This window comes from Phyllobates terribilis, unplaced genomic scaffold (assembly GCF_046119375.1).
Source record: "Phyllobates terribilis strain yellow unplaced genomic scaffold, ASM4611937v1 Scaffold_5__5_contigs__length_657084704, whole genome shotgun sequence".
NCBI classification, from domain to species: Eukaryota; Metazoa; Chordata; class Amphibia; order Anura; family Dendrobatidae; genus Phyllobates; species Phyllobates terribilis.
In genome coordinates, this window is record NW_027362765.1 from 40,332,339 (window position 1) to 40,355,667 (window position 23,329).

At 42.5% G+C, this 23,329-nt stretch overlaps 2 protein-coding genes across 2 annotated transcripts in view; both read right to left on the bottom strand.

The window, feature by feature from the left end:
* Positions 1-3,607: 3,607 nt before the first annotated feature.
* Positions 3,608-21,105, bottom strand: LOC141271421 (uncharacterized). The gene is made up of 3 exons (XM_073681503.1): positions 21,079-21,105; positions 20,944-21,034; positions 3,608-5,517 (listed from the first exon to the last, which is right to left on the bottom strand). The coding sequence occupies exons 1-3, from the start codon at positions 21,103-21,105 to the stop codon at positions 4,628-4,630; spliced, it is 1,008 nt and encodes a 335-aa protein (XP_073537604.1). The 3' UTR covers positions 3,608-4,627.
* The window catches only part of LOC141270685 (gastrula zinc finger protein XlCGF66.1-like), a 39,088-nt gene continuing 36,718 nt past the window's right edge, over positions 20,960-23,329 (bottom strand). The window contains exons 2-5 of the mRNA XM_073680782.1: positions 21,933-22,090; positions 21,624-21,803; positions 21,414-21,540; positions 20,960-21,330 (exon numbers count right to left, since the gene is read on the bottom strand). Of these exons, the coding sequence (XP_073536883.1) occupies positions 21,209-21,330; positions 21,414-21,540; positions 21,624-21,803; positions 21,933-22,010 (507 nt within the window). The 5' untranslated portion in view covers positions 22,011-22,090 and the 3' untranslated portion in view covers positions 20,960-21,208. The remainder of the gene's footprint in view (positions 21,331-21,413; positions 21,541-21,623; positions 21,804-21,932; positions 22,091-23,329) is intronic.

A 23,329-nucleotide genomic window follows, 5' to 3' on the forward strand; every position in this document is an offset into this window, starting at 1 on the left:
GCCCATTATATGAATTTGACTAAAAAGCTACCTCAACCCCGCTTTAAATGGCTCTGGCTAGAGATTCTAACAAAAGCTAACCATTCTGTCTTGAAAATTGTATCTAAACTTTACTCTAATCTCTCAAATATGGCAGACAATGCCTTACCGTTATTCTTACACTCCTGGGAGACTGAACTGAATATTCAGCTTTCTTCACAGGATAAACAAAAGATTTGTCTCAACTCACATGGTTTTTCACGTTGTGTGGTATCCCAGGAAATGGCGTACAAATTGCTCTCGCGCTGATACTATACGCCGGATAAACTTGGGGCTAATTATTTCCCCTCAATGCTGGAGGTGTGAGGGAGAGCGAGGCACTTTGTCTCATATCTTCTGGTTTTGCCCGGCCCTCCGACAATTTTGGTCTGGGGTTGTGGGGGTTATGCACTCTCTCAAAATACTTGAGTCAGATTTGACGCCTGCAGAGGTGCTTTTGTCCCTCCCCACAGACAACTTCCACCCAAAAAAGCATGAATTGGCCCCTCTAATGTTAGGAGCGACAAAACAACTAATTGCCCTTAAATGGAAACAGCAAACCCCACCAACGTTAGAAGAATGGAAATGCAAAATGAGAGACCTATTCAGGTTAGAAGAGTTGACAAGTTGGGACTCTTTGACCCACGATAAGTTCATGAAGATCTGGGCACCGTGGACACAATATACGGGGTGACATCGCCTCTTGATCCCTGGGTGTCTGGGGGACGCCACAGTGTTCTACTGAATAGCCAACCACTATCAGGTGTTGTAGGTAACAATATTAACTTTCCATATATATTGCCAAATTTTGTAAGGAGCCTCGGGGGCACGTTGCCCTATAGAGTTGTATCTTGATGGGAATGGGTTTGTCAGTTTTTCCTTTTGCATACTCAACATCGGTATACCTCAAGAATTGGTTAAATTTTTAAGGATGCGTTAAAACATCACTGATACTCTCCTGTAATTGGGTTTGTTTTTTGACTTGTGATTTGTATTTTTTCTCTGTTTGTTAAGAGAAAATAGTTAAATTCTGTATTTACTGTGTCACTTCTTTGATTCTAAAATAAAAATAAAGAATTGGAAAAAAAATTTATGGGCAAAGCTGAAAAGGCAGGTGCGAGCAAGGCGACCTACAAACCTGGATCAGTTACACCAGTTTTGTCAGGAGGAATGGGCCCAAATTCCTCACAACTATTGTGAGAAGCTTGTGGAAGGATATACCAAACGTTTGACCCAAGTCATTCAGTTTAAGGGCAATGGTACCAAATACTAATGAAATGTATGTAATCTTTTGACTTTGCAGTAAGTAATAAAAATTCCTTCAAACATTCTCTCTCTCTCATTATTCTGGCATTTGGCTAATATTAAAAATGATGGTAATCCTAATTAGCCTAAAACGGTAAAGGGTTATTCTGATTTCATGTCAGATATTGAGAGAAACATACATATGTGTCTTTTTGTATAGTGTATGTAAACTTCTGGTTTCAATTCTATGTTGACTGGATATGTAATGTCAAGAATGGCCATTAATATGCTGACAACCATATTAATGTCAATATACATTTATGATTGAGGTGTCTTCCTTGGGCGTAACACTACTCAGACAACACAGGGTAAGGTTAAAACAGTGTGGCAATACTTTATTGAACCACAAAGCGAACAATAAACACATAAAACAGTCCCAGCAAATACCCAAGATGGTGCAAAATTACACAGTTTCACCCTTCTGCTGGCCCGCCTGGGATAGAACAATGAGATATGTGGTCAGGTGACCCGAGTGTCCCAACCTGGATTTCTTCATAACGTCTCTGAGAGTTCAGTGATATTCAATGTAGGAGATCTGTATTACTCTTGATGGAGCTATATGTTCTGCTTGCTGCCCTCAAGTCTCTCTTGGCTGTGTTTTTGTAAAAAGACTCTGATGCAGAAGCAGAGAACCCTTTTATAATCCACAACTGCCCTTTTAGACATTATCCACAGGTCAGAGGGAAGGTGAGATGAGTTTAACTTACATTGTTAGAACATCTAATTGATCTGCAGTTTGCCCTCCTGTTTAGCTAGTCAATAAGGTAGGTGGCCTGGGACAATATGTAATCAGCATTTTAGTAAACATCATTGTTTCATGACCCTGTCACCAGAGATAACAGACCATACGTTTCAGTAAATATCAGCTCAAATGTCAACATGCAGACTTAAACAATAGTCTGTCCTTCTTGACCAACCTAAGAAAAACACATAGCCAACATAAGGACATTAGTATATTTCTCCTGAATTTAGACATCTGGGTGATTAAGAAGAAATGCTGTTTTCACAGTGTTGTTTTACAATACATCATACACCCTTGGTATTTCTGCGTCACAGCGCATGCGCAGTGAAGTTGGGAACTACACAGCCTCATTGCACATGCGCGGGGAGCCGCTCATCATAGCGCATGCGCGGCTCCCAGCGCTGAAAGCTTTGCTGGTTGGCCAGATCATACTGCGCAAGCGCCCCATACTTCAGAGCGAGCTGGAAGCAGAATTCAAATGCATGGGCGGCGCCACCCCTGACAATGCGAGGATCACACCCCTATGACTAAACGAGCAGGTATGATATAAGTATATAAAGTGCTATATACTCATGATATTATGCCAATTTTAATGAAAAAAAGCATGTTAGTGATGCACGTTGCATCACTAACAACTCAATGGGGGCAGTTTACATATAAGATAGGACATGACAGGTTCCATTTAAAGGATATGTGCCACTTTGATGACTATTCATCAACATATTTTTTATTGCATGAGTATTGGTGTTTTTTAATAATCTTTAAATAAAAGTTATTTTAGAGGATTTATATGTTCACATATTGCAGGTGTCTCTAATCAAACCCTGCAGAGTTGGGATTTAACCCTGTCCTACCTGGCTTTGCTACATATCCTCTCCCTCTGCCCAGAGCCAAGGGCTGGGCACCATCTGCCAACTCACAGTGAACCCAGTTTTAAGGCTTGACCAAGCTGATATGACATACCTGGCAGGGCTTCCTTTCCAATGGTTGATAAAATTTATAGTAGCCCTCACCAACCCTTTTCATCACTTCATAGGGCCCTTGCCACTTGGCGAGAAATTTGTTCCCCACTGTGAGCATCAAGACCCGCACCCGATCCCCAGGTTTAAATTGTTTCACCGAGTCACCGGACTATACCCCCTGGATCGTGCCTTGAGGAGGTGCTCTTTGACCTGGCCCCTCACTTTGGTCCCTTGACACAACAAATCATTATGCCTGGCCAAACGTGAAAACTGAAAACCGGTTCCTGGGGAACAACATTTACCACTTTTACATTTTCCAGTGTACCTTCCAAAGTTAAGTTCCTGAGTTGAGCAGTTCCAAAATTTTCCCTGGACACCTCCAGCTCAGAGATGTGGACTAGCACAATGAAACACAGTGGGGTAATTAAAACCTTTTAGGGCAAAGTTATTACAATTGTAAATAAATCATAATCAGCAGGTTTGGTCACAGACACCAAGGTTTTCTATTAGGGTATGTAGAAGAACTGACACTAAACACACACGGTAAAACTGCGGTAGGAAGTTTATTGTTTCTTGCACATAAATTGTTAACATTTAGATGGATTCAGACGAACCCTCCTACAAAACGTGATTAACAAAGTCATTACTACAGAACTGTATGAGAAAGTGATTTATTCTACAAGAAACGCCAGAGCCAAGAATGAGAGAATCTGGGCTCCGTGGCTGGATACTTCGGTCCTAGCTTCCATCGTGTTAATACACTAGTTCATGGCTTTACAACTGGAATCTTGGAAATTTATGGACAGCAGGTTTGGATAAAATCATTAATTCATTGAGTTCCATGCCTTGCCACTTATATTCGGATTAAAATTTTAGAAGCAGAAACACTTGGGATAAAACCCATTTTTGAAAAACCAACACAAACGGTTTAATATGACTTGGTGGAATAAGAATTACAATGAGTAGAAGCAATACTAAACTTCGCCCTAATATGGGGGAAATGTACTTTTTAGAGCAATTTTATGGAGAGAAATCTAAAGTGTCAGATTAAGTTGTGGAATATCATATTTTTTGTTATGCTTCACAGGGCAAATATTTTAAATCAAAAGTCCCCTTATGACCAATAATATGTGTACTGGGGTATAATGAAGAGAATCAGTTCCCATTAATGGTGAAAAAACTACTATACTTATCACAGAAACATAAAAAATAAATAGATCACATCAGATTTTTCTAAAAAGAAGGAATGGATCATATACAGAAAATTGCAATATGAACATGTTTATTAGTCCTGGCCTACAGTGAAAAGGTGGAGATGTGACAGTAGAAAGAATACCAAAGAGGTGAATAGTTATTTTTTTAACTAACACTCACCTCATTGCTCACCTCTCCAGCTGACCTGATGACAAGCAGTGGGGTGGCTGGAGAGGTGAGTAACTGGGTAAATATTAGTTTGGTCTTTTTTACATCTCACATTTGTAACTATGGGTCGCATGCAAGTCAGAAGTTGTTGATAAGTTGGGGACTGCCTGTATTTCTTTTTTTCCATGTTTTTTTATTTTGATGGACAACAAAATATGATTTTAAAGTATAACATTCCTTAACGTCTAGATGGCTTCTCCTCTATGTGAGATTTTTGATGTTTAAGAAGATATAATTTCTGGGCAAAATATTTTCCACATTCTGAACATGAATATGGCTTTTCCCCTGTGTGTCTCCTCTGATGTCCAACAAGACTTGATTTCTGTGTAAAACATTTCCCACATTCTGAACATGAATATGGCTTCTCGCCTGTGTGAATTCTCTGATGTCCAACTAAAAATATTTTCTGGTTAAAACATTTCCCACATTCTGAACACAAATATGGCTTCTCCCCTGTGTGAGTTCTCTGATGTGTAAGAAGATTTGATTTTTCTGTAAAACATTTACCACATTCCAAACATAAATATGGCTTCTCCCCAGTGTGAACTCTCTGATGTCTAATAAGCTTTGATTTATCTGCACAACATTTCCCACATTCTGAACATGAAAATGGCCTCTCCCCTGTGTGAGTTCTCTGGTGTCTAGCAAGACGTGATTTCTGGTTAAAATATTTCCCACATTCAGAACATGAAAAGGTCTTCTCACCTGTGTGAATTTGATGATGTTTAATGAGATCTGATTCATGGTTAAAGTATTTCCCAAACTCTAAACAAGAAAATCTTTTGTCCTCTGTGCAAATTTTTTGATGTGTAACAAAAGACGGTTTAGGGGAAAAACATTTTCTATATTCTGTACATGAAAATGGATTCTTTGCTGCAAGAGCATTTTGGTTTGTAATACTACTTTTATAACTTTTATCTTTCTTAATAGTCTGTAATGAATCTGATGAAAGGACATGAATAAAAGGATCAAATGATAGATCTTTAATTGTATCTTGTGTGAAATCAAGGTCATCTGATTTAGAAATGGAAGACGTCAGTTGTCCCTCTGATTTCCATATATAGATATCTGCCAAGAGTAAAACCAATTATTATTTTCAGATAAAATAACCTTAACATGTTATTTTACAATGTTTCTGTATTAAATGCAAGTTATGTAGCAAAAACTTCTACTCATCCCAAAAAAACGAGCCCCCGCTCAGTTCTAGCATCTGTCCACAGAAAATTAGAGGATTTTTACATCATTAGTATCTCAAAAGCTCTTGAAAAGTAACATGGCTTCCATAAACCAATCTTGAAAAGTCCACTCTTCTAAAGCCAAATCCCTTCCCCTCTCCCCGAAACTTAGCCTAGGAATGTAGCTGCTTTCTCAGAAAATGAAAGATAAGTACGTAATTGAAACTTGTTCTATTGTGTGTATTACTTGTGATTGGTTATATGCCACACCACTAATATTTCTATTGGTCTTTTACTATTACTGATGATTGGTTTATTAATTCTGATTCTATTGAACGTTTTGATATGCTTCTAGAAACTATAAAAACTTGAACACATCCCAAATAAATCGGAGTAAGTTTGTATCACACATTGTGTGTCTCACAACTTGCTCTCCAGAGAGCTGCATCTAATTGCAAACCATATGGCAGACAGGGAGGCCTGAGTCTAAACCCAAATTTATTCTCCAGTGGCACAATATGCAGTATGTTAGTACAATCCAATATCATATAACAAAAAAAACAATATAATATAAAAATTTTAACCCCTTTACGACCTTGGACGTATCCATACATCCAGGTCGCCTGGTGCTTAATGTCCTTGGACGTTTGGATACGTCATATCTTTAATGCGGCACCACAACCGCAGTCGCGGTGATCGCATTAACGTTCCAGCACCATCTTACCACAGGGCGCATGGAGTCTTCGTCCCGGGGTGGCGACGCCCCCCACAATTACGATCACAGTGATTGGCTGTTCAATTCTGAACAGTCAATCGCAGCGTTTCAGGCAATCAGATTGCCTGAAACACTGATGTCCAGCCTAGGATCGGTGCGGTAAGAGCACTGACCCTAGGCTGGTGCCTAGCAACACCAGCCTCACCAAAGCCAACTCTAATTGGTGCGATCGACTATGACATTGATCGCACCAACCAGAGCACACAGACGCGGTGTGACCTGGCAGTGTTGGCCCTGTACTTCCTCATTCTAGCTGCAGATTTTTACAGAGCGGTCACTCTGTCTCTCTGTGTGCCGTGCTGGGCCTTGTGGTGCCACAGAATTCTGTGGCATCACACTTGCTGCTGCTACTGCCAGTGCATCGCTGCTCCTGCTGAAAAGAATAAGAAAGAAGAGTTCCTGATCCCTGATCCTTGCCCGATCTTTCCTAATCCACCTCTCCCCCCTTTTCCCCTCCCAAGCCCCCCCTTCTGCCACCAAGTGCTGATCAGTACTTGATCGCTTGATTTATGGCAGGTTTTTTTTTTCATGCATCCTGCAGCCGCCGAGCACTGATCAGTGATGCAAATCACTGATCAACATCTGTGCTCACTGTGTCCCTGTCCATCTCCCTGCTACCCCTTTGCACCACCTCCGTGCGTGCATCCAGCAGCAGCCGAGCGTTGGTCAGTGACCCAAATCACTGATCTGCACTCGTGCTCGCTGTTTTCCATGACTTTTTTTTTTCAGTACCTATTTCCCCCCCCCATCCCCCTTTGCGCCACTTTCTGTGTGCATCCTGCAGTCGCCGAGCTGCTGATCAGACGTACACCACTGATTTGCACCTGTGCTCATTTTTGGCAAGGACTTTTTTTCCCATCCCCTTTTTGCACCACATCTATGTGTGCACAGTCCAATCGTCGAGCGCTGGTTGGTGACAAACATCACTGACAGGCCTCTGGTTGTTGTTTTGCTTTTGTGAAAAGAAAATCATTTAGATTAGTTGATTGCATTAGATTAGGGACAGTAAAAATATACCATAGTAATAGTCATCTACTACAGTATTTTTTACTGAATTGAGTTAGAGTTAGTGTCAGACAATAAAGAATAAAAACATACCATAGAAATCGTTGTCTCCTACGGTATTTTTTACTGAATTGAGTTAGTGTCAGCGCGGAAAAAAAAAAGAATGATCCGTGCGTCCGTCTTACAGCAGTCGAGCGCTGATCACTGACGCACATCAATGATGAACCTCCGGTTGTTGGTTTTTTTCTTTCTTTTCTAAATAAAAAAAAGTTTACACCAAACACACCTGAATAAAATTTGTTACTCACACAAACACCAGATATGTAAAAAAAATGTCTCGCTCGTCCCAATCACTGTATTACGCCTTCCTTGCCTCCAACACTGATAGTGAAAGAGAGAATCCCACCTTCCTTTATTTTTCCTCCTCCTCCTCTTCCTCAAGTGATGCTGAACCGCCACGCAGACACCCCAGGACAGAAACTGAACCAGAACCCACCATTACTGAACCTGTACACACCACATCCCCATGGATTCCTAATTTTGTGGCACAATCAGGAAACAAATTTGACACCACCTGCCTTACAGAGATGGACTTTTTCAAAGTCTTTTTCTCTGAGGATTTTGTAAACCTCATGGCAGGCCAAACAAATTTGTACGCCCAGCAATTTTTTGGCACAAACCCTCCCTTCATCATTTTCTGAGTGGACTCCTGTAGACGCAGTAGAATTGACGTTTTGGAGCCTGGTCCTTCACATGAAGAAGCCAGAACTTTGGCAATATTGGTGTGTTGATGTTTTATACAACACTCCAGTGTTCCGAATGGCCATGACCCGTAAACGTTTTAAGGCCATCCAAAAATGTTTGCATTACAATGAAAATGCACGGTGTTCCCCCGAGATGACCCAAAGTTTGACCGTCTTTTCAAAGTTCGGCAGATCATTGATCACTTCAGCATCAAGTTTGCTGAGGTGTACTTGCCCCAAAGGGACATCTGCATGGATGAGTCCCTAATCCATTTCAAGTGGAGGCTCAAATTCCAGGACTACCTGCCCAGTAAGAGGGCCAGATATGGAATTAAGCTGTACAAACTGGGTGATAGTACCTTCAGGGTACAGCCACAAGTTTAGGGTTTATGAAGGGAAGGACTCTTGGATTGAATGCCCTCCTGTCCTGGAAGTGAGTGGGAAAATTGTGTGGGATTTGGTGCACCCACTGCTGGATCAAGGTTATCACCTTTATATAGATAACTTTTATACCAGCATTCCACTGTTCACGTCCCTCTCTGCGCGAGGTACCACAGCCTGTGATACTGTCCGCAAAAATCAGCGAGGCCTCTATAAGATGCTAATTGGGCTGATGGTCACAAGGGGTGACAGCAGAGCCCAATGTAGCGACAACCTGCTGGTGGTCAAATACAAGGACAAGAGGGATGTTATTTTCTTGACCACCATACATGGTAATGACAGCACCCCCAACACTGTACAAGGTACCTTTACACAGGTCCACAAACCACACTGTGTACTGGAGTTCAAAAAGAACATGGGGGCAGTTAATCTCTCTGATCAAGTCCTCCAGCCGTACAGCGCCAAGAGAAAAGCCAAGGTGTAGTACAAGAAGCTGGCCGTGCACATCGTACAGATGGCAATGCACAATGCTTTCGTGCTATCACGATGTGCAAGCCAGACCGGTATGTCGTACCGTCAGTTCCAGGAGGTAGTGATCAAGCCCTAATCTTTGGAGATCAGGAAGAAGCGGTTCCCAGTACTTCCGGAACTGAAGATGCTTGTATCGTACCAGGCCAACATTTCCCAGGGGAGGTCCATCAAAGCACAAAAAAGGAGGGTCGCAAAAGAGGTGGCGAGTATGTCACAAAAGGGGGATACACAAGGACACCACTTATCAATGCGACACCTGCCCCAACAAACCTGGCCTGTGTATAAAAGAATGCTTCAGACTGTATCACACATCCATGGACTACTAAATTAATTTCTGACTTACACAACTCACGTATGCCAACCCAACGAACATTACACAACTCGTGTATGCCAACCTGACGTACACTACACAACTCACGTATGCCAACCTGATGAACACTACACAACTCACGTATGCAAACCTGATGCACTCTACACAACTCACGTATGCCACTATATTATAAAATTCACATACCAGGAAACAGTAGATCAGTTCCAAAATAGAGTCACTTGTGGGGCATTTCCATTGTTTAGGCACATCAGGGGCTCTCCAAAGGCGACATGACGCCCACAGACCATTCCATCAAAGTCTGCATTCCAAAACGTCACTCCTTCCCTTCCAAGCCTTGCCATGTGTCCAAACAGTGGTTTTCGTGGTTTTCCTCCCTCCATATATGAGGTATCAGCGTACTCAGGAGAAAATGGACCCCAAAATCTGTTGTGCAATTTCTCCGGTTACGGTTGAGAAAATAAAAAAAATTGGGGCTAAATAATAAATCTTGTGGAAAAAATTAGATTTTTTATTTTCACGGCTCTACTTTATAAACTTCTGTGAAGCACCTGGGAATTCAAGGTGCTCAACACACATCTAGATACAAGTGCTTCTCACGAAATTAGAATATCATCAAAAAATTCATTTATTTCAGTTCTTCAATACAAAAAGTGAAACTCATATATTATATAGAGCCATTACAAATAGAGTGATCTATTTCAAGTGTTTATTTCTGTTGATGTTGATAATTATGGCTTGCAGCCAATGAAAACACAAAAGTCATTATCTTAGTAAATTAGAATACTTTATAAGAACAGCTTGAAAAATGTTTTTAAAATCCGAAATGTTGGCCTACTGAAATGTATGTTCAGTAAATGCACTCAATACTTGTACGGGTCTCCTTTTGCATCAATTACTGCATCAATGAGGCATGGCATGGAGGCGATCAGCTTGTGGCACTGCTGAGGTGTTAAGGAAGTCCAGGTTGCTTTGATAGCAGCCTTCAGCTCGTGTGCATTGTTAGGTCTGGTGTCCCAACTTCCTCTTGACTTGATTCTCTATGGGGTTAAGGTCAGGCAAGTTTCCTGGCTAATCAAGCACAGTGATACTGTTGTTTTTAAATCAGGTATTAGTACTTTTGGCAGTGTGGACAGGTGCCAAGTCCTGCTGGAGAATGAAATTTCCATCTCCAAAAAGCTTGTCGGCAGAGGGAAGCATGAAGGGTTCTAAAATTTACTGGTAGACGGCTGCGCTGACTTTGGTCTTGATAAAACACAGTGGACCTACACCAGCAGATGACATGGCTCTCCAAACCATCACTGATTGTGGAAACTTCATACTAGACCTCGAGCAGCTTGGATTGTGGCCTCTCCACTCTTCCTCCAGACTCTGGGACCTTGATTTCCAAATGAAATGCAAAATTTACTTTTATCTGAAAACAACACCTTGGACTTCTGAGCAACAGTCCAGGTCTTTTTCTCCTTGGCCCAGGTAAGATGTTTCTGGCGTTGTCTATTGGTCATGAGTGGCTTGACACAAGGAATGGGACACTTGTAGCCCATGCCCTGTATACGTCTGTGTGTAGTGGCTCTTGAAGCAATGACTAGTGTTGAGCCACCCCCGTAGTGTTCGGGTTCGGTTCGGTTCGTCGAACACCGGGATGTTCGAGGAACTGTTCGTCGAACTGTTCGTCGAACACCTTAGAACACCGTCGAACACCGTTAAAACCAATGGCAGGCAAACAAAAACACATAGGAACACATAGAAAACACCTTCAAAGGTGTCCAAAAGCTCACAAACTGCTCAGAAGACGCTTTCTTTAAAAAAGCCGGCCGGCAATTCAGCAGCGGCATACACCGGTACCCGACAATTTAGACATGAAGGAATAGAGCATCACACATAGATTAGATAGATAGAAACATGTCAGTCACATATATATGAAGTACAGTGACAGTGTTGCTTACTGTACTTGTCATTTAGTGTAAAGGATTTATTAAAAAATATAATAGTGTTTTCGTGCACTGTCTCTTTAAAAAAGCCGGCCGGCAATTCAGCAGCGGTACCCGACAATTTATAACAGACAGAATAGAGCTTCACACATAGATTAGATAGATAGAAACATGTCAGTCACATATATATGAAGTACTGTGACAGTGTTGCTTACTGTACTTGTCATTTACTGCAAAGGATTGATTAAAAAAAATAATAGTGTTTTCATGCACCGTCTCTTTAAAAAAGCCGGCTGGCAATTCAGCATCTGTACCCGACAATTTAGAATAGAAGGAATAGAGAATCACACATAGATTAGATAGATAGAAACATGTCAGTCACATATATATGAAGTACAGTGACAGTGTTGCTTACTGTACTTGTCATTTAGTGTAAAGGATTTATTAAAAAATATAATAGTGTTTTCGTGCACTGTCTCTTTAAAAAAGCCGGCCGGCAATTCAGCAGCGGTACCCGACAATTTATAACAGACAGAATAGAGCTTCACACATAGATTAGATAGATAGAAACATGTCAGTCACATATATATGAAGTACTGTGACAGTGTTACTTACTGTACTTGTCATTTACTGCAAAGGATTTATTAAAAAAAAAAATAGTGTTTTCATGCACCGTCTCTTTAAAAAAGCCGGCTGGCAATTCAGCATCTGTACCCGACAATTTAGAATAGAAGGAATAGAGAATCACACATAGATTAGATAGATAGAAACATGTCAGTCACATATATATGAAGTACAGTGACAGTGTTGCTTACTGTAATTGTCATTTAGTGTAAAGGATTTATCAAAAAAAATAATAGTGTTTTCATGCACCGTCTCTTTAAAAAAGCCGGCCGGCAATTCAGCATCTGTACCCGACAATTTATAACAGACAGAATAGAGCTTCACACATAGATTAGATAGATAGAAACATGTCAGTCACATATATAATAAGTACAGTGATAGTGTTGGTTACTGTACTTGTCATTTAGTATTAAAATAAAGGATTTATTATTAAAAAAAATTGGCGTGGGGTTCCCCGTAATTTTAGTCTCTAGCGGAGGTTAAGCAGACAGCTGGGGCAGATGTTTGAAGCCTGGGAAGGGGGTAATACCCACGGAGCTTCCCAGGCTACTAATATCAGCCCCCAGCTGAATACCTAGCCTTTACTAGCTATTAAAATGGAGGTCCCCCCTAATTTAATAGCTAGCAAAGGCTAGGCAGACAGCTGGGGGCTGATATTAATAGCCCAGGAAGGGAGCCATGAATATTGGCCCCCTCCCAGGCTAGAAACACCAGCCGTCAGCCGCCCCAGAAATGGCGCATCCATAGGATGCGCCAATTCTGGCACTTAGCCTCGCTCTTCCACGCTGCCCTGGTGCGGTGGCAGGGGATAATAGGGTTGGGGTTGATGTCAGCTTATAATGCCAGCTGACATCAAGCCCAGGTTAGTAATGGAGAGGCGTCTATAAGACACCCCCATTACTAACCCCATAGTCAAAGTTAAAAAAAAAAACACAAACACCCAGAATAAAGTCCTTTAATTGAAATAAAGACACAATTCTTTATTGTTCTAAATTAAACCATACTTACCATCACGCCCATTCCAGCTGAAGCCAACGATCTCCTGCAATAAAAGTAAAATAATAAAGCAACCTCATCCTTACCTTTCCATGGTTCCCAGGACAGCTTCAGCTCTGCTACATCGAGATGACAGGCTGGACCGCAGCAGAACGCTGCCATCCAGCCTGTCATCCCGCAGACACTGAGAAGCGCAGGCATGCTTGCGCTCCTCAGTGTCTGACTGTGACGGCATCCAGATGAGCCGACAATGAACTCGGCTCACCTCATGCACGTCACTGACAGCGTGGGAGAATTCTCCTGCACTCAGCGCTTCAGCGTGAGAATTTTCCCACGCTGTCAGTGACGTGCATGAGGTGAGCCGAGTTCATTAGACATGACCTCACCTCATGCACGTCACTGACAGCGTGGGAAAATTCTCATGCTGAAGCGCTGAGTGCAGGAGAATTCTTCCACGCTGTCCGTGACGTACATGAGGTGAGCTCAGTTCATTGGACATGAACTCGGCTCATCTGGATGCAGTCACAGCCAGACACTGAGTAGCGCAAGCATGCCTGCGCTTCTCAGTGTCTGCGGGATGACAGGCTGGATGGCAGCGTTCTGCTGCGGTCCAGCCTGTCATCTCGATGTAGCAGAGCTGAAGCTGTCGTGGGAGCCATGGAAAGGTAAGGATGATGTTGCTTTATTATTTTACTTTTATTGCAGGAGATCATTGGCTTCAGCTGGAATGGGCGTGGCGGTAAGTATGGTTTAATTTAGAACAATAAAGAATTGTGTGTTTATTTCAATTAAAGGACTTTATTCTGGGTGTTTGTGTTTTTTTAAATACTTTACTAGAAATTCATGGTGGTCATGTCTAATATTGGCGTGACCCCATGAATTTCGGGCTTAGGGCCAGCTGATAATGCCAAGCTGGCCTTAAACCCTTTATTACCCAGTGAGCCACCGCACCAGGGCCCTGGATGAGTTGGGTACAGCGCCAGAAGATGGCGCTTCTATGAACGCGCCATTTTCCGGGGCGGCTGCGGACTGCAATTTGCAGCGGGTGGGGCCCAGAAAGCTTGGGCCTCCCTGCGCTGCATATTCCAGCCCCCAGCTGCCTTGTTGTACCTGGCTGGACACAAAAATAGGGCGAAGCTCCACGTTTTTTTTTTTTAATTCATGAAATTCATGGAATAATTAAGAAAAAAGGGCTTCCCTATATTGTTGTGTCCGGCTAGGTACAAATAGGCAGCTGGTGGTTGGGAGCAGCCCGTTCCTGCCTGCTGTACCTGACTGGACACAAATATAGGGCGAAGCCCCACATCAATTTTTTCTTCATTATTTCATGAATTTCCTGAAATAATTTAAAAAAAATTGACGTGGGGCTTCGCCCTATATTTGTGTCCAGTCAGGTACAGCAGGCAGGAACGGGCTGCCCCCAACCACCAGCTGCCTATTTGTACCTGGCCAGACACAACAATATAGGGAAGCCCTTTTTTAAAAAAATTATTTAATGAAATAATTTAAAAAAAATTGACGTGGGGCTTCGCACTATATTTGTGTCCAGCCAGGTACAGCAGGCAGGGACGGGCTGCCCCCAACCACCAGCTGCCTATTTGTACCTGGTTGGACACAACAATATAGGGAAGCCCTTTTTTTCTTAATTATTCCATGAATTTCATGAAATAATTTAAAAAAAAAATGCGTGGGGCTTCGCCCTATTTTTGTGCCCAGCCAGGTACAACTAGGCAGCTGGGAGCTGGAATCCGCAGCGCAGGGAGGCCCAAGCTTTCTGGGCCCCACCCGCTGCAAATTGCAGTCCGCAGCTGCCCCAGAAAATGGCGCGTTCATAGAAGCGCCATCTTCTGGCGCTGTACCCAACTCATCCAGGGCCCTGGTGCGGTGGCTCACTGGGTAATAAAGGGGTTAAGGCCAGCTTGGCATTATCAGCTGGCCCTAAGCCCGAAATTCATGGGGTCACGCCAATATTAGACATGACCACCATGAATTTCTAGTAAAGTATTTAAAAAAACACAAACACCCAGAATAAAGTCCTTTAATTGAAATAAACACACAATTCTTTATTGTTCTAAATTAAACCATACTTACCGTCACGCCCATTCCAGCTGAAGCCAATGTCTTCTGCAATAAAAGTAAAATAATTAAGCAACCTCATCCTTACCTTTCCATGGTTCCCACGACAGCTTCAGCTCTGCTACATCGAGATGACAGGCTGGACCGCAGCAGAAAGCTGCCATCCAGCCTGTCATCCCGCGGACACTGAGAAGCGCAGGCATGCTTGCGCTCCTCAGTGTCTCGCTGTGACGGCATAAAGATGAGACAAGTTCATGTCCAATGAACTCGGCGCACCTCATGCACATCACTGACAGCGTGGGAGAATTCTCCTGCACTTAGCACTTCAGCGTGAAAATTCTCCCACGCTGTCAGTGACGTACATGAGGTCAGCTGAGTTCATTGGACATGAATGAGCTCACCTCATGCACGTCACTGACAGCGTGGGAAAATTCTCACGCTGAAGCGCTGAGTGCAGGAGAATTTTCCCACGCTGTCAGTGACGTGCATGAGGTGCGCCGAGTTCATTGGACATGAACTCGTCTCATCTTTATGCCGTCACAGCCAGACACTGCAGAGCGCAAGCATGCCTGCGCTTCTCAGTGTCTGCGGGATGACAGGCTGGATGGCAGCGTTCTGCTGCGGTCCAGCCTGTTATCTCGATGTAGCAGAGCTGAAGCTGTCGTGGGAACCATGGAAAGGTAAGGATGAGGTTGCTTTATTATTTTTCTTTTATTGCAGGAGATCGTTGGCTTCAGCTGGAATGGGCGTCATGGTAAGTATGGTTTAATTTAGAACAATAAAGGAATGTGTCTTTATTTCAATTAAAGGACTTTATTCTGGGTGTTTGTGTTTTCTTTTAACTTTGACTATGGGGTTAGTAATGGGGGTGTCTTATAGACGCCTCTCCATTACTAACCTGGGCTTGATGTCAGCTGGCATTATAAGCTGACATCAACCCCAGCCCTATTACCCCACTGCCACCGCTACAGGGCAGTGGGAAGAGCGAGGCTAAGTGCCAGAATTGGCGCATCCTAAGGATGCGCCATTTCTGGGGCGGCTGACGGCTGGTGTTTCTAGCCTGGGAGGGGGCCAATATTCATGGCTCCCTTCCTGTGCTATTAATATCAGCCCCCAGCTGTCTGCCTAGCCTTTGCTAGCTATTAAAATAGGGGGGACCCCACGTCATTTTTTTGGGGGGTCCTCCATTTTAATAGCTAGTAAAGGCTAGGTATTACGCTGGGGGCTGATATTAGTAGCCTGGGAAGCTCCGTGGGTATTACCCCCTTCCCAGGCTTCAAACATCTGCCCCAGCCGTCTGGTTAACCTCCGCTAGAGCCTAAAATTATGGGGATCCCCACGGCAATTTTTTTTTAAATAAATCCTTTATTTTAACACTAAATGACAAGTACAGTAATCAACACTGTCACTGTACTTCATATATATGTGACTGACATGTTTCTATCTATCTAATCTATGTGTGATTCTCTATTCCTTCTATTCTAAATTGTCGGGTACCGCTGCTGAATTGCCGGCCGGCTTTTTTAAAGAGACAGTGCATGAAAACACTATTATTTTTTTTAATAAATCCTTTATACTAAATGACAAGTACAGTAAGCAACACTGTCACTGTACTTCATATATATGTGACTGACATGTTTCTATCTACCTAATCTATGTGTGATTCTCTATTCCTTCTATTCTAAATTGTTGGGTACAGATGCTGAATTGCCGGCCGGCTTTTTTAAAGAGACAGTGCATGAAAACACTATTATTTTTTTTAATAAATCCTTTACACTAAATGACAAGTACAGTAATCAACACTGTCACTGTACTTCATATATATGTGACTGACATGTTTCTATCTATCTAATCTATGTGTGAAGCTCTATTCTGTCTGTTATAACTTGTCAGGTATCGCTGCTGAATTGCCGGCCGGCTTTTTTAAAGAGACGGTGCATGAAAACACTATTATTTTTTTTGATAAATCCTTTACACTAAATGACAAGTACAGTAAGCAACACTGTCACTGTACTTCGTATATATGTGGCTGACATGTTTATATCTATCTAATGTATGTGTGAAGCTCTATTCTTTCGGTTCTAAATTGTCGGGTACCGGTGTATGCCGCTGATGAATTGCCGGCTTTTCATGTTTCACTGTTGGCACTGTTCCCATCGATTTGGGCAATCACTGTAATGCCACAACCACCATGGCTGTGGCATTACAGTGAGTGGCAGACAATCCCTGCATGATTGGTGCTCTAAATAGCGCCAGACATGCAGGACACGCTTTTGGTGCACGAACAGTTATCGAACATAACCTCGAACAGCCGAATTTTTTGCAAATCGTTCGGGTTCGTCGAACAACTCGAACACCGCCCAAAACAGCTCGAATTTGAGATTGGCGAACAGTTCTAGTCGAACACCGCTCATCTCTAGCAATGACTACAGCAGCAGTCTACTGCTTGTAAATCTCCCCCAAATTTTTTAATGGCCTTTTCTTAACAATCCTTTCAAGGCTGTGGTTATCCCGGTTGCTTATGCATCTTTTTTCTACCACACTTTTTCCTTCCATTCAACTTTAATATGCTTGGATACAGCACTCTGTGAACAGCCTGCTTCTTTAGCAATGACATTTTGTGGCTTACCCTCCTTGTGGAGTGTATCAATGACTGCCTTCTGGACATCTGGCAAGTCAGCAGTCTTCCCCATGATTGTGGAGCCTACTGAAACAGACTAAGAGACCTTTTTAAACGCTTAGGAAGCCTTTGCAGGTGTTTCTTGCTAATTATTCTAATTTGCTGAGATAATGACTTTTGTGTTTTCATTGGCTGTAAGCCATAATCATCAACATTAACAGAAATAAACACTTGAAATAGATCACTCTGTTTGTAATGACTATATAATATATGAGTTTCACTCTTTGTATTGAAGAACTGAAATAAATTAAGTTTTTTGTGATATTCTAATTTAGTGAGATGCACTTGTAAGTTCCTTGAGGGGTCTAGTTTCCGAAATGCGATCACTTGTAGGGGGGTTTCCACTTTTTAGGCACATCAGGGGCTCTCCATATGCGACATGACACCAGCAGACCATTCCATCAAAGTCTGCATTCCAAAACGTCACTCCTTCCCTTCCAAGCCCTGCCATGCGCCCAAAGAGTGGTTTTCCTACACAAAGAGTATGGGGTATCATCTTACTCAGGAGAAATGCACAACATATTTTGGGGTCAATTTTCTCCTGTTACCCTTGTAAAAATAAAAAAATTGTGGCTAAAAGATAATTTTTATGGAAAAAATGTGATTTTTTATTTTCACGGCTCTACTTTATAAACTTCTGTGAAGCACCTGGGGGTTCAAGGTGATCACCACACATCTAGATAAGTTCCTTGAGGGGTCTAGTTTCCAAAATGTGGTCACTTCACTTGTGGGGGGTTTCCACTGTTTATCCACATCAGGGGCTCTCCAAACGTGATATGGCGTCTGCTCTCGATTCCAGCCAATTTTGCGTTCAAAAAAATCAAACTGTGCTCCTTACCTTCCGAGCACCGCCGTGTGCCCAGACAGTGGTTTTCCCCCTCATATGGGGTATCAGCGTACTCAGGAGAAATTGCACAACAATATTTGGGGTTCATTTTCACTTGTTACTCTTGTGGAAATAAAAAATTGGGTCTAAAGTAACATTTTTGTGACAAAAAGTTAAGTTAATTTTTTCCTTCCACATTGCTTCAGTTCCTGTGAAGCATGTGAAGGGTTAATAAACTTCTTGTGGTTTTGAGCACCTTGAGGGGTGCAGTTTTTAGAATAGTGTCACTTTTGGGTAGTTTCTGTCATAAAGGCCCCTCAAAGTGACTTCAAATATGATGTGGTCCCTAAAGAAATGGTTTTGTAAATTTTGTTGGAAAAATGAGAAATCGCTGGTCAAATTTAACCCTTCTAACCTCCAAAATAAAAACATTTTGTTTTATAAATTGTGCTGCTGTTTAGAAAATGTGGGAAATGTTATTTATTAACTATTTTGTGTGACATATCTCTCTGATTTAAGGGCATAAGAGAATTCAAAGCTTAAAAATTGCTAAATTTTTAAAACTTTAACCAAATTTTCATTTTTATTCACAAATAAACACAAGTCATATTGAAGAAATATTACCACTATCATGAAGTACAATATGTCACGAGAAAACAATCTCAGAATCTGTGCGAGTTATTACCTCATAAAGTGACAGTGTTCAGAATTGTAAAATTTGGCCTGGTCATGAAGGTGCAAACAGCCTTGGAGGGTAAAGGAGTTAATTACCCTGTCCAACGGAAAAAAATCTAAATATTCCCTGTCTCTTTTCTACACACCATCCACCATATAAAATATACTCCACACCTCTATCCAAATGAGCTTTACTTTTAAATCAGATTTTTTGATAATCCCTAACTCTACATACAGGGCCGGCTCCAGGTTTTTGTGGAGAAACCGGCGAATCCTCGCAGCGCACAGTGCAGACCGGACAGTATAGTCCTCCATACAATATAATGGGCCCCATATACCCTTCCATACAGTATTATAGGCACTACATATTCCTCCATACAGTATTATGGACACCACATAGTGCTCCATACAGTATTATGGGCAACACATAGTCCTCCATACAGTATTACGGGCAACACATAGTCTTCCATACAGTATAATGGACCCCATATATTGCTCCATTCAGTATAATGGGCCCAATATATTGCTCCATACAGTATAATGAGCCCCATATATTGCTCCATACAGTATAATGAGCCCCATATATTGCTCCATACAGAATAATGGACCCCATATAATGCTCCATACAGAATAATATACCCCATATATTGCTCCATACAGAATAATATACCTCATATAATGCTCCATACAGAATAATGTACCCCATATAATGCTCCATACAGAATACTGTACCCCATATAATGCTCCATACAGAATAATGGAGCCATACAGTATTATGGACACCACATAGTGCTCCATATAGTATTACGGGCACCACATAGTCTTCCATACAGTTTAATGGACCCCAAATATTGCTCCATTCAGTAGAATGAGCCCCATATATAGCTCCATACAGTATAATGAGCCCCATATATTGCTCCATACAGAATAATGGGCCCCATATAATGCTCCATACAGAATAATATACCCCATATATTGCTCCATACAGAATAATATACCCCACATAATGCTCCATACAGAATAATGTACCCCATATAATGCTCCATACAGAATAATGGGCCCCATATAGCGCTCCATACAGAATAATGGACCCCATATATTGCTCCATACAGAATAATGGACCCCATATATTCCTCCATACTGAATAATGAGCCTCATATAATGCTCCATACTGAATAATGGACCCCATATTTTCCTTCATATAGAATAATGGGACCCATATAATGCTCCTTACAAAATAATGGGACCCATATAATGCTCTATACAGAATAATGGTCCCCATATAATGCTCCATTCAGAATGGTCCTGTATAATGCTCCATACAGAATGGGCCCCATATAATGCTCCATACAGAATAAGCCCCATATAGAAAAATAAATAATACTCACCTTTCCACGTTCCCCACTAGCTGCAGTTCCTGTCTCTTCAGCGTCTTCTGACTCAGCATTGCTCAGCGCAGAAGGAGCACTGTAGTGACTTCATCGCATCCTCTGCCCTGAGACGTCACAAAGTCAGAAGACGCAGGAGCAGCGGGAATGGGGAGAGGTAAGTATTGCAAACAGTTTAGAGCAACGGGGGAGGCTGATGCCAGAGCTGGCACCGGGCCCCCCCCCACTCATGGGCCCCATAGCGTGCCAATGTACTTGATGGCGAGTGGGCCCCCCAGCTTGCTCAGGGTCCCGGCACTTGCGCCGGGTGGGGATGCCGGCCCTGTCTACATTCATACTCGTTTAGTGATTATTACTCACATCGGCAGTTATCTGTAGGAATCTCCTCTTCACACGGCTCACCAGCCCTCACATATGTGTCTGTAGTATTAATATGGGTCAGATCTTTACCCTAAAACAAATATTGTAAAAGTCACAGACAGATGGAGAAGTCACATCTATGATCAGCTCTAATCCTGTCATCTCCACCGTTCTCATCACACAAGTATAAAACATATAATACTGGTGGATAAAACAAGACTGAACACAAGACCTTTACAGCAGTCTACACATCATAGGGGAGATCTCATGACACCTTCTCTCCATCTACCTGATGATCCTGAGGAACATTGGGATTTTCTTGTTTACAGTCCTGAGGAAGAAGAGAACGGGGACATCTCTGTGGTGTTGTCCTCTTACTGGATATAACTGGAGGAAACACATACAGGGACTGAATTCATTTTTTACGTATGGATAATTATAGGCCGTGTGTATTTAGTCCTGTCTATTACCTGGTGATGTGAGGGGCTGAGGAGGAACCTCCATCATGACGTCCTTGTACAGATCTTTGTGTCCTTCTAAATACTCCCACTCCTCTATGGAGAAATAGACGCTGACATCCTGACACCTTATAGGAACCTGACACATACAATGATACCGTCATCCCCCCGATCCCTTCATAGCTTTAGTTTATAATGTCCCAGCATTCCCAGCAGTGTCACCTCTCCCGTCAGCAGCTCAATCATCTTGTAAGTGAGTTCTAGGATCTTCTGCTCATTGATTTCCTCATGTTCCTGGGGGTGAGATGGAGGCCCCGTGATTGGGCTCAGGGGTCTTTCCCATCCCTCAGACACAGGGGCCTGACAGCTCTCACTAGAGGTCTTCTTCACTACTGTGTAATCCTGGTTATGGAGAGACACATTAATAAATCTCACTACAGATATTTCCAGAGTCCTCACCTCTCCAGTTCTGTCCATCTGTTATTCACATAGATAAGAATGATGTAATGTGACATCATCTGAATTTCTCACCTCTCCAGTAAGCCGGAAGAGGATCTCTAGGGTAAGGTGTAATATCCTCTCCACAATCTTGTCTCTGTCCCTATCCATCCTTGAAGGGGCAATCAGGAAAATTCTCTTATATACAAGATCTAATAGTCTTCACTGAGATGATCCTAAATAGCAGGGACCTGAATGCAAAGAAGAAGAGCTTATGTAACATCATAACGAATCCCATTTAAAAAATCTCCAGAGTTGTTACTGGCTTCATATGATCTCTACAGCCAGTCATTTTGACTGTCCTGCCCCCGGGTATAACATACAATCTAGTTATTGTCACATACAGATATTTATCACATATCTCCATTCCAACACTAAAGACAGCGAACAAATCTAAAAGAAAAATCTGAAACCTTATTAACTATTCCATAAAAACAAGACAACAAGTTATAAAGTGCAGGGAACATCTACAGAGATCAGGACAGCAGAAATTGAGACGTCAGTTACAGGAAAGTGTTAACAAGGACAAGGCGGCTGATATCTGTATAATGGACTGGGTGGTGGAACCATGGTGCCGTAATCCGAGGAGAGTCTTGAGGGGCGTGACTAGGTGCCTCACCAAGTCCAACCTCAGATGCCCGGCGGTTTACGATACCGCGATCCGAGGAGAGACGAGGGGGGCGGAACCAGATGCTATGCGAGGACTGACCTCGGGAGGATGGCAGCTGACCCCCAAGGGACAGTAGGCAGGAATGGTAGACTTGGCTAGTAGTGGCTGGCACCGCTAATATAGAAACAGGCTCGGCAGACACACAGGCAGGCAGATACTGGCGAACACGACAGGTACCCTGGTATGCAGGAGCAGACGGGCACGGCTGGTATGCAGGCAGGCTGGTGCAGATGGGAACGACTGATATACAGGCAGGCAGGTGCAGACGAGAATGGCTGATATACAGGCAGGCAGGTACAGACAGACACGTCTGATATACAGGCCGATAAGTAGGCACAACTGAAACACTATCAGGCTGGTGCTGGTGGGCATGACATATACAGTACAGACCAAAAGTTTGGCCACACCTTCTCATTTAAAGATTTTTCAGTATTTTCATGGCTATGAAAATTGTACATTCACACTGAAGGCATCAAAACTATGAATTAACACATGTGGAATTATATACTTAATAAAAAAGTGTGAAACAACTGAAAATATGTCTTATATTCTAGGTTCTTCAAAGTAGCCACCTTTTGCTTTGATGACTGCTTTGCACACTCTTGGCATTCTCTTGATGAGCTTCAAGAGGTAGTCACCGGAAATGGTTTTCACTTCACAGGTGTGCCCTGTCAGGTTTAATAAGTGGGATTTCTGGCCTTATAAATGGGGTTGGGACCATCAGTTGTGTTGTGCATACGTCTGGTGGATACACAGCTGA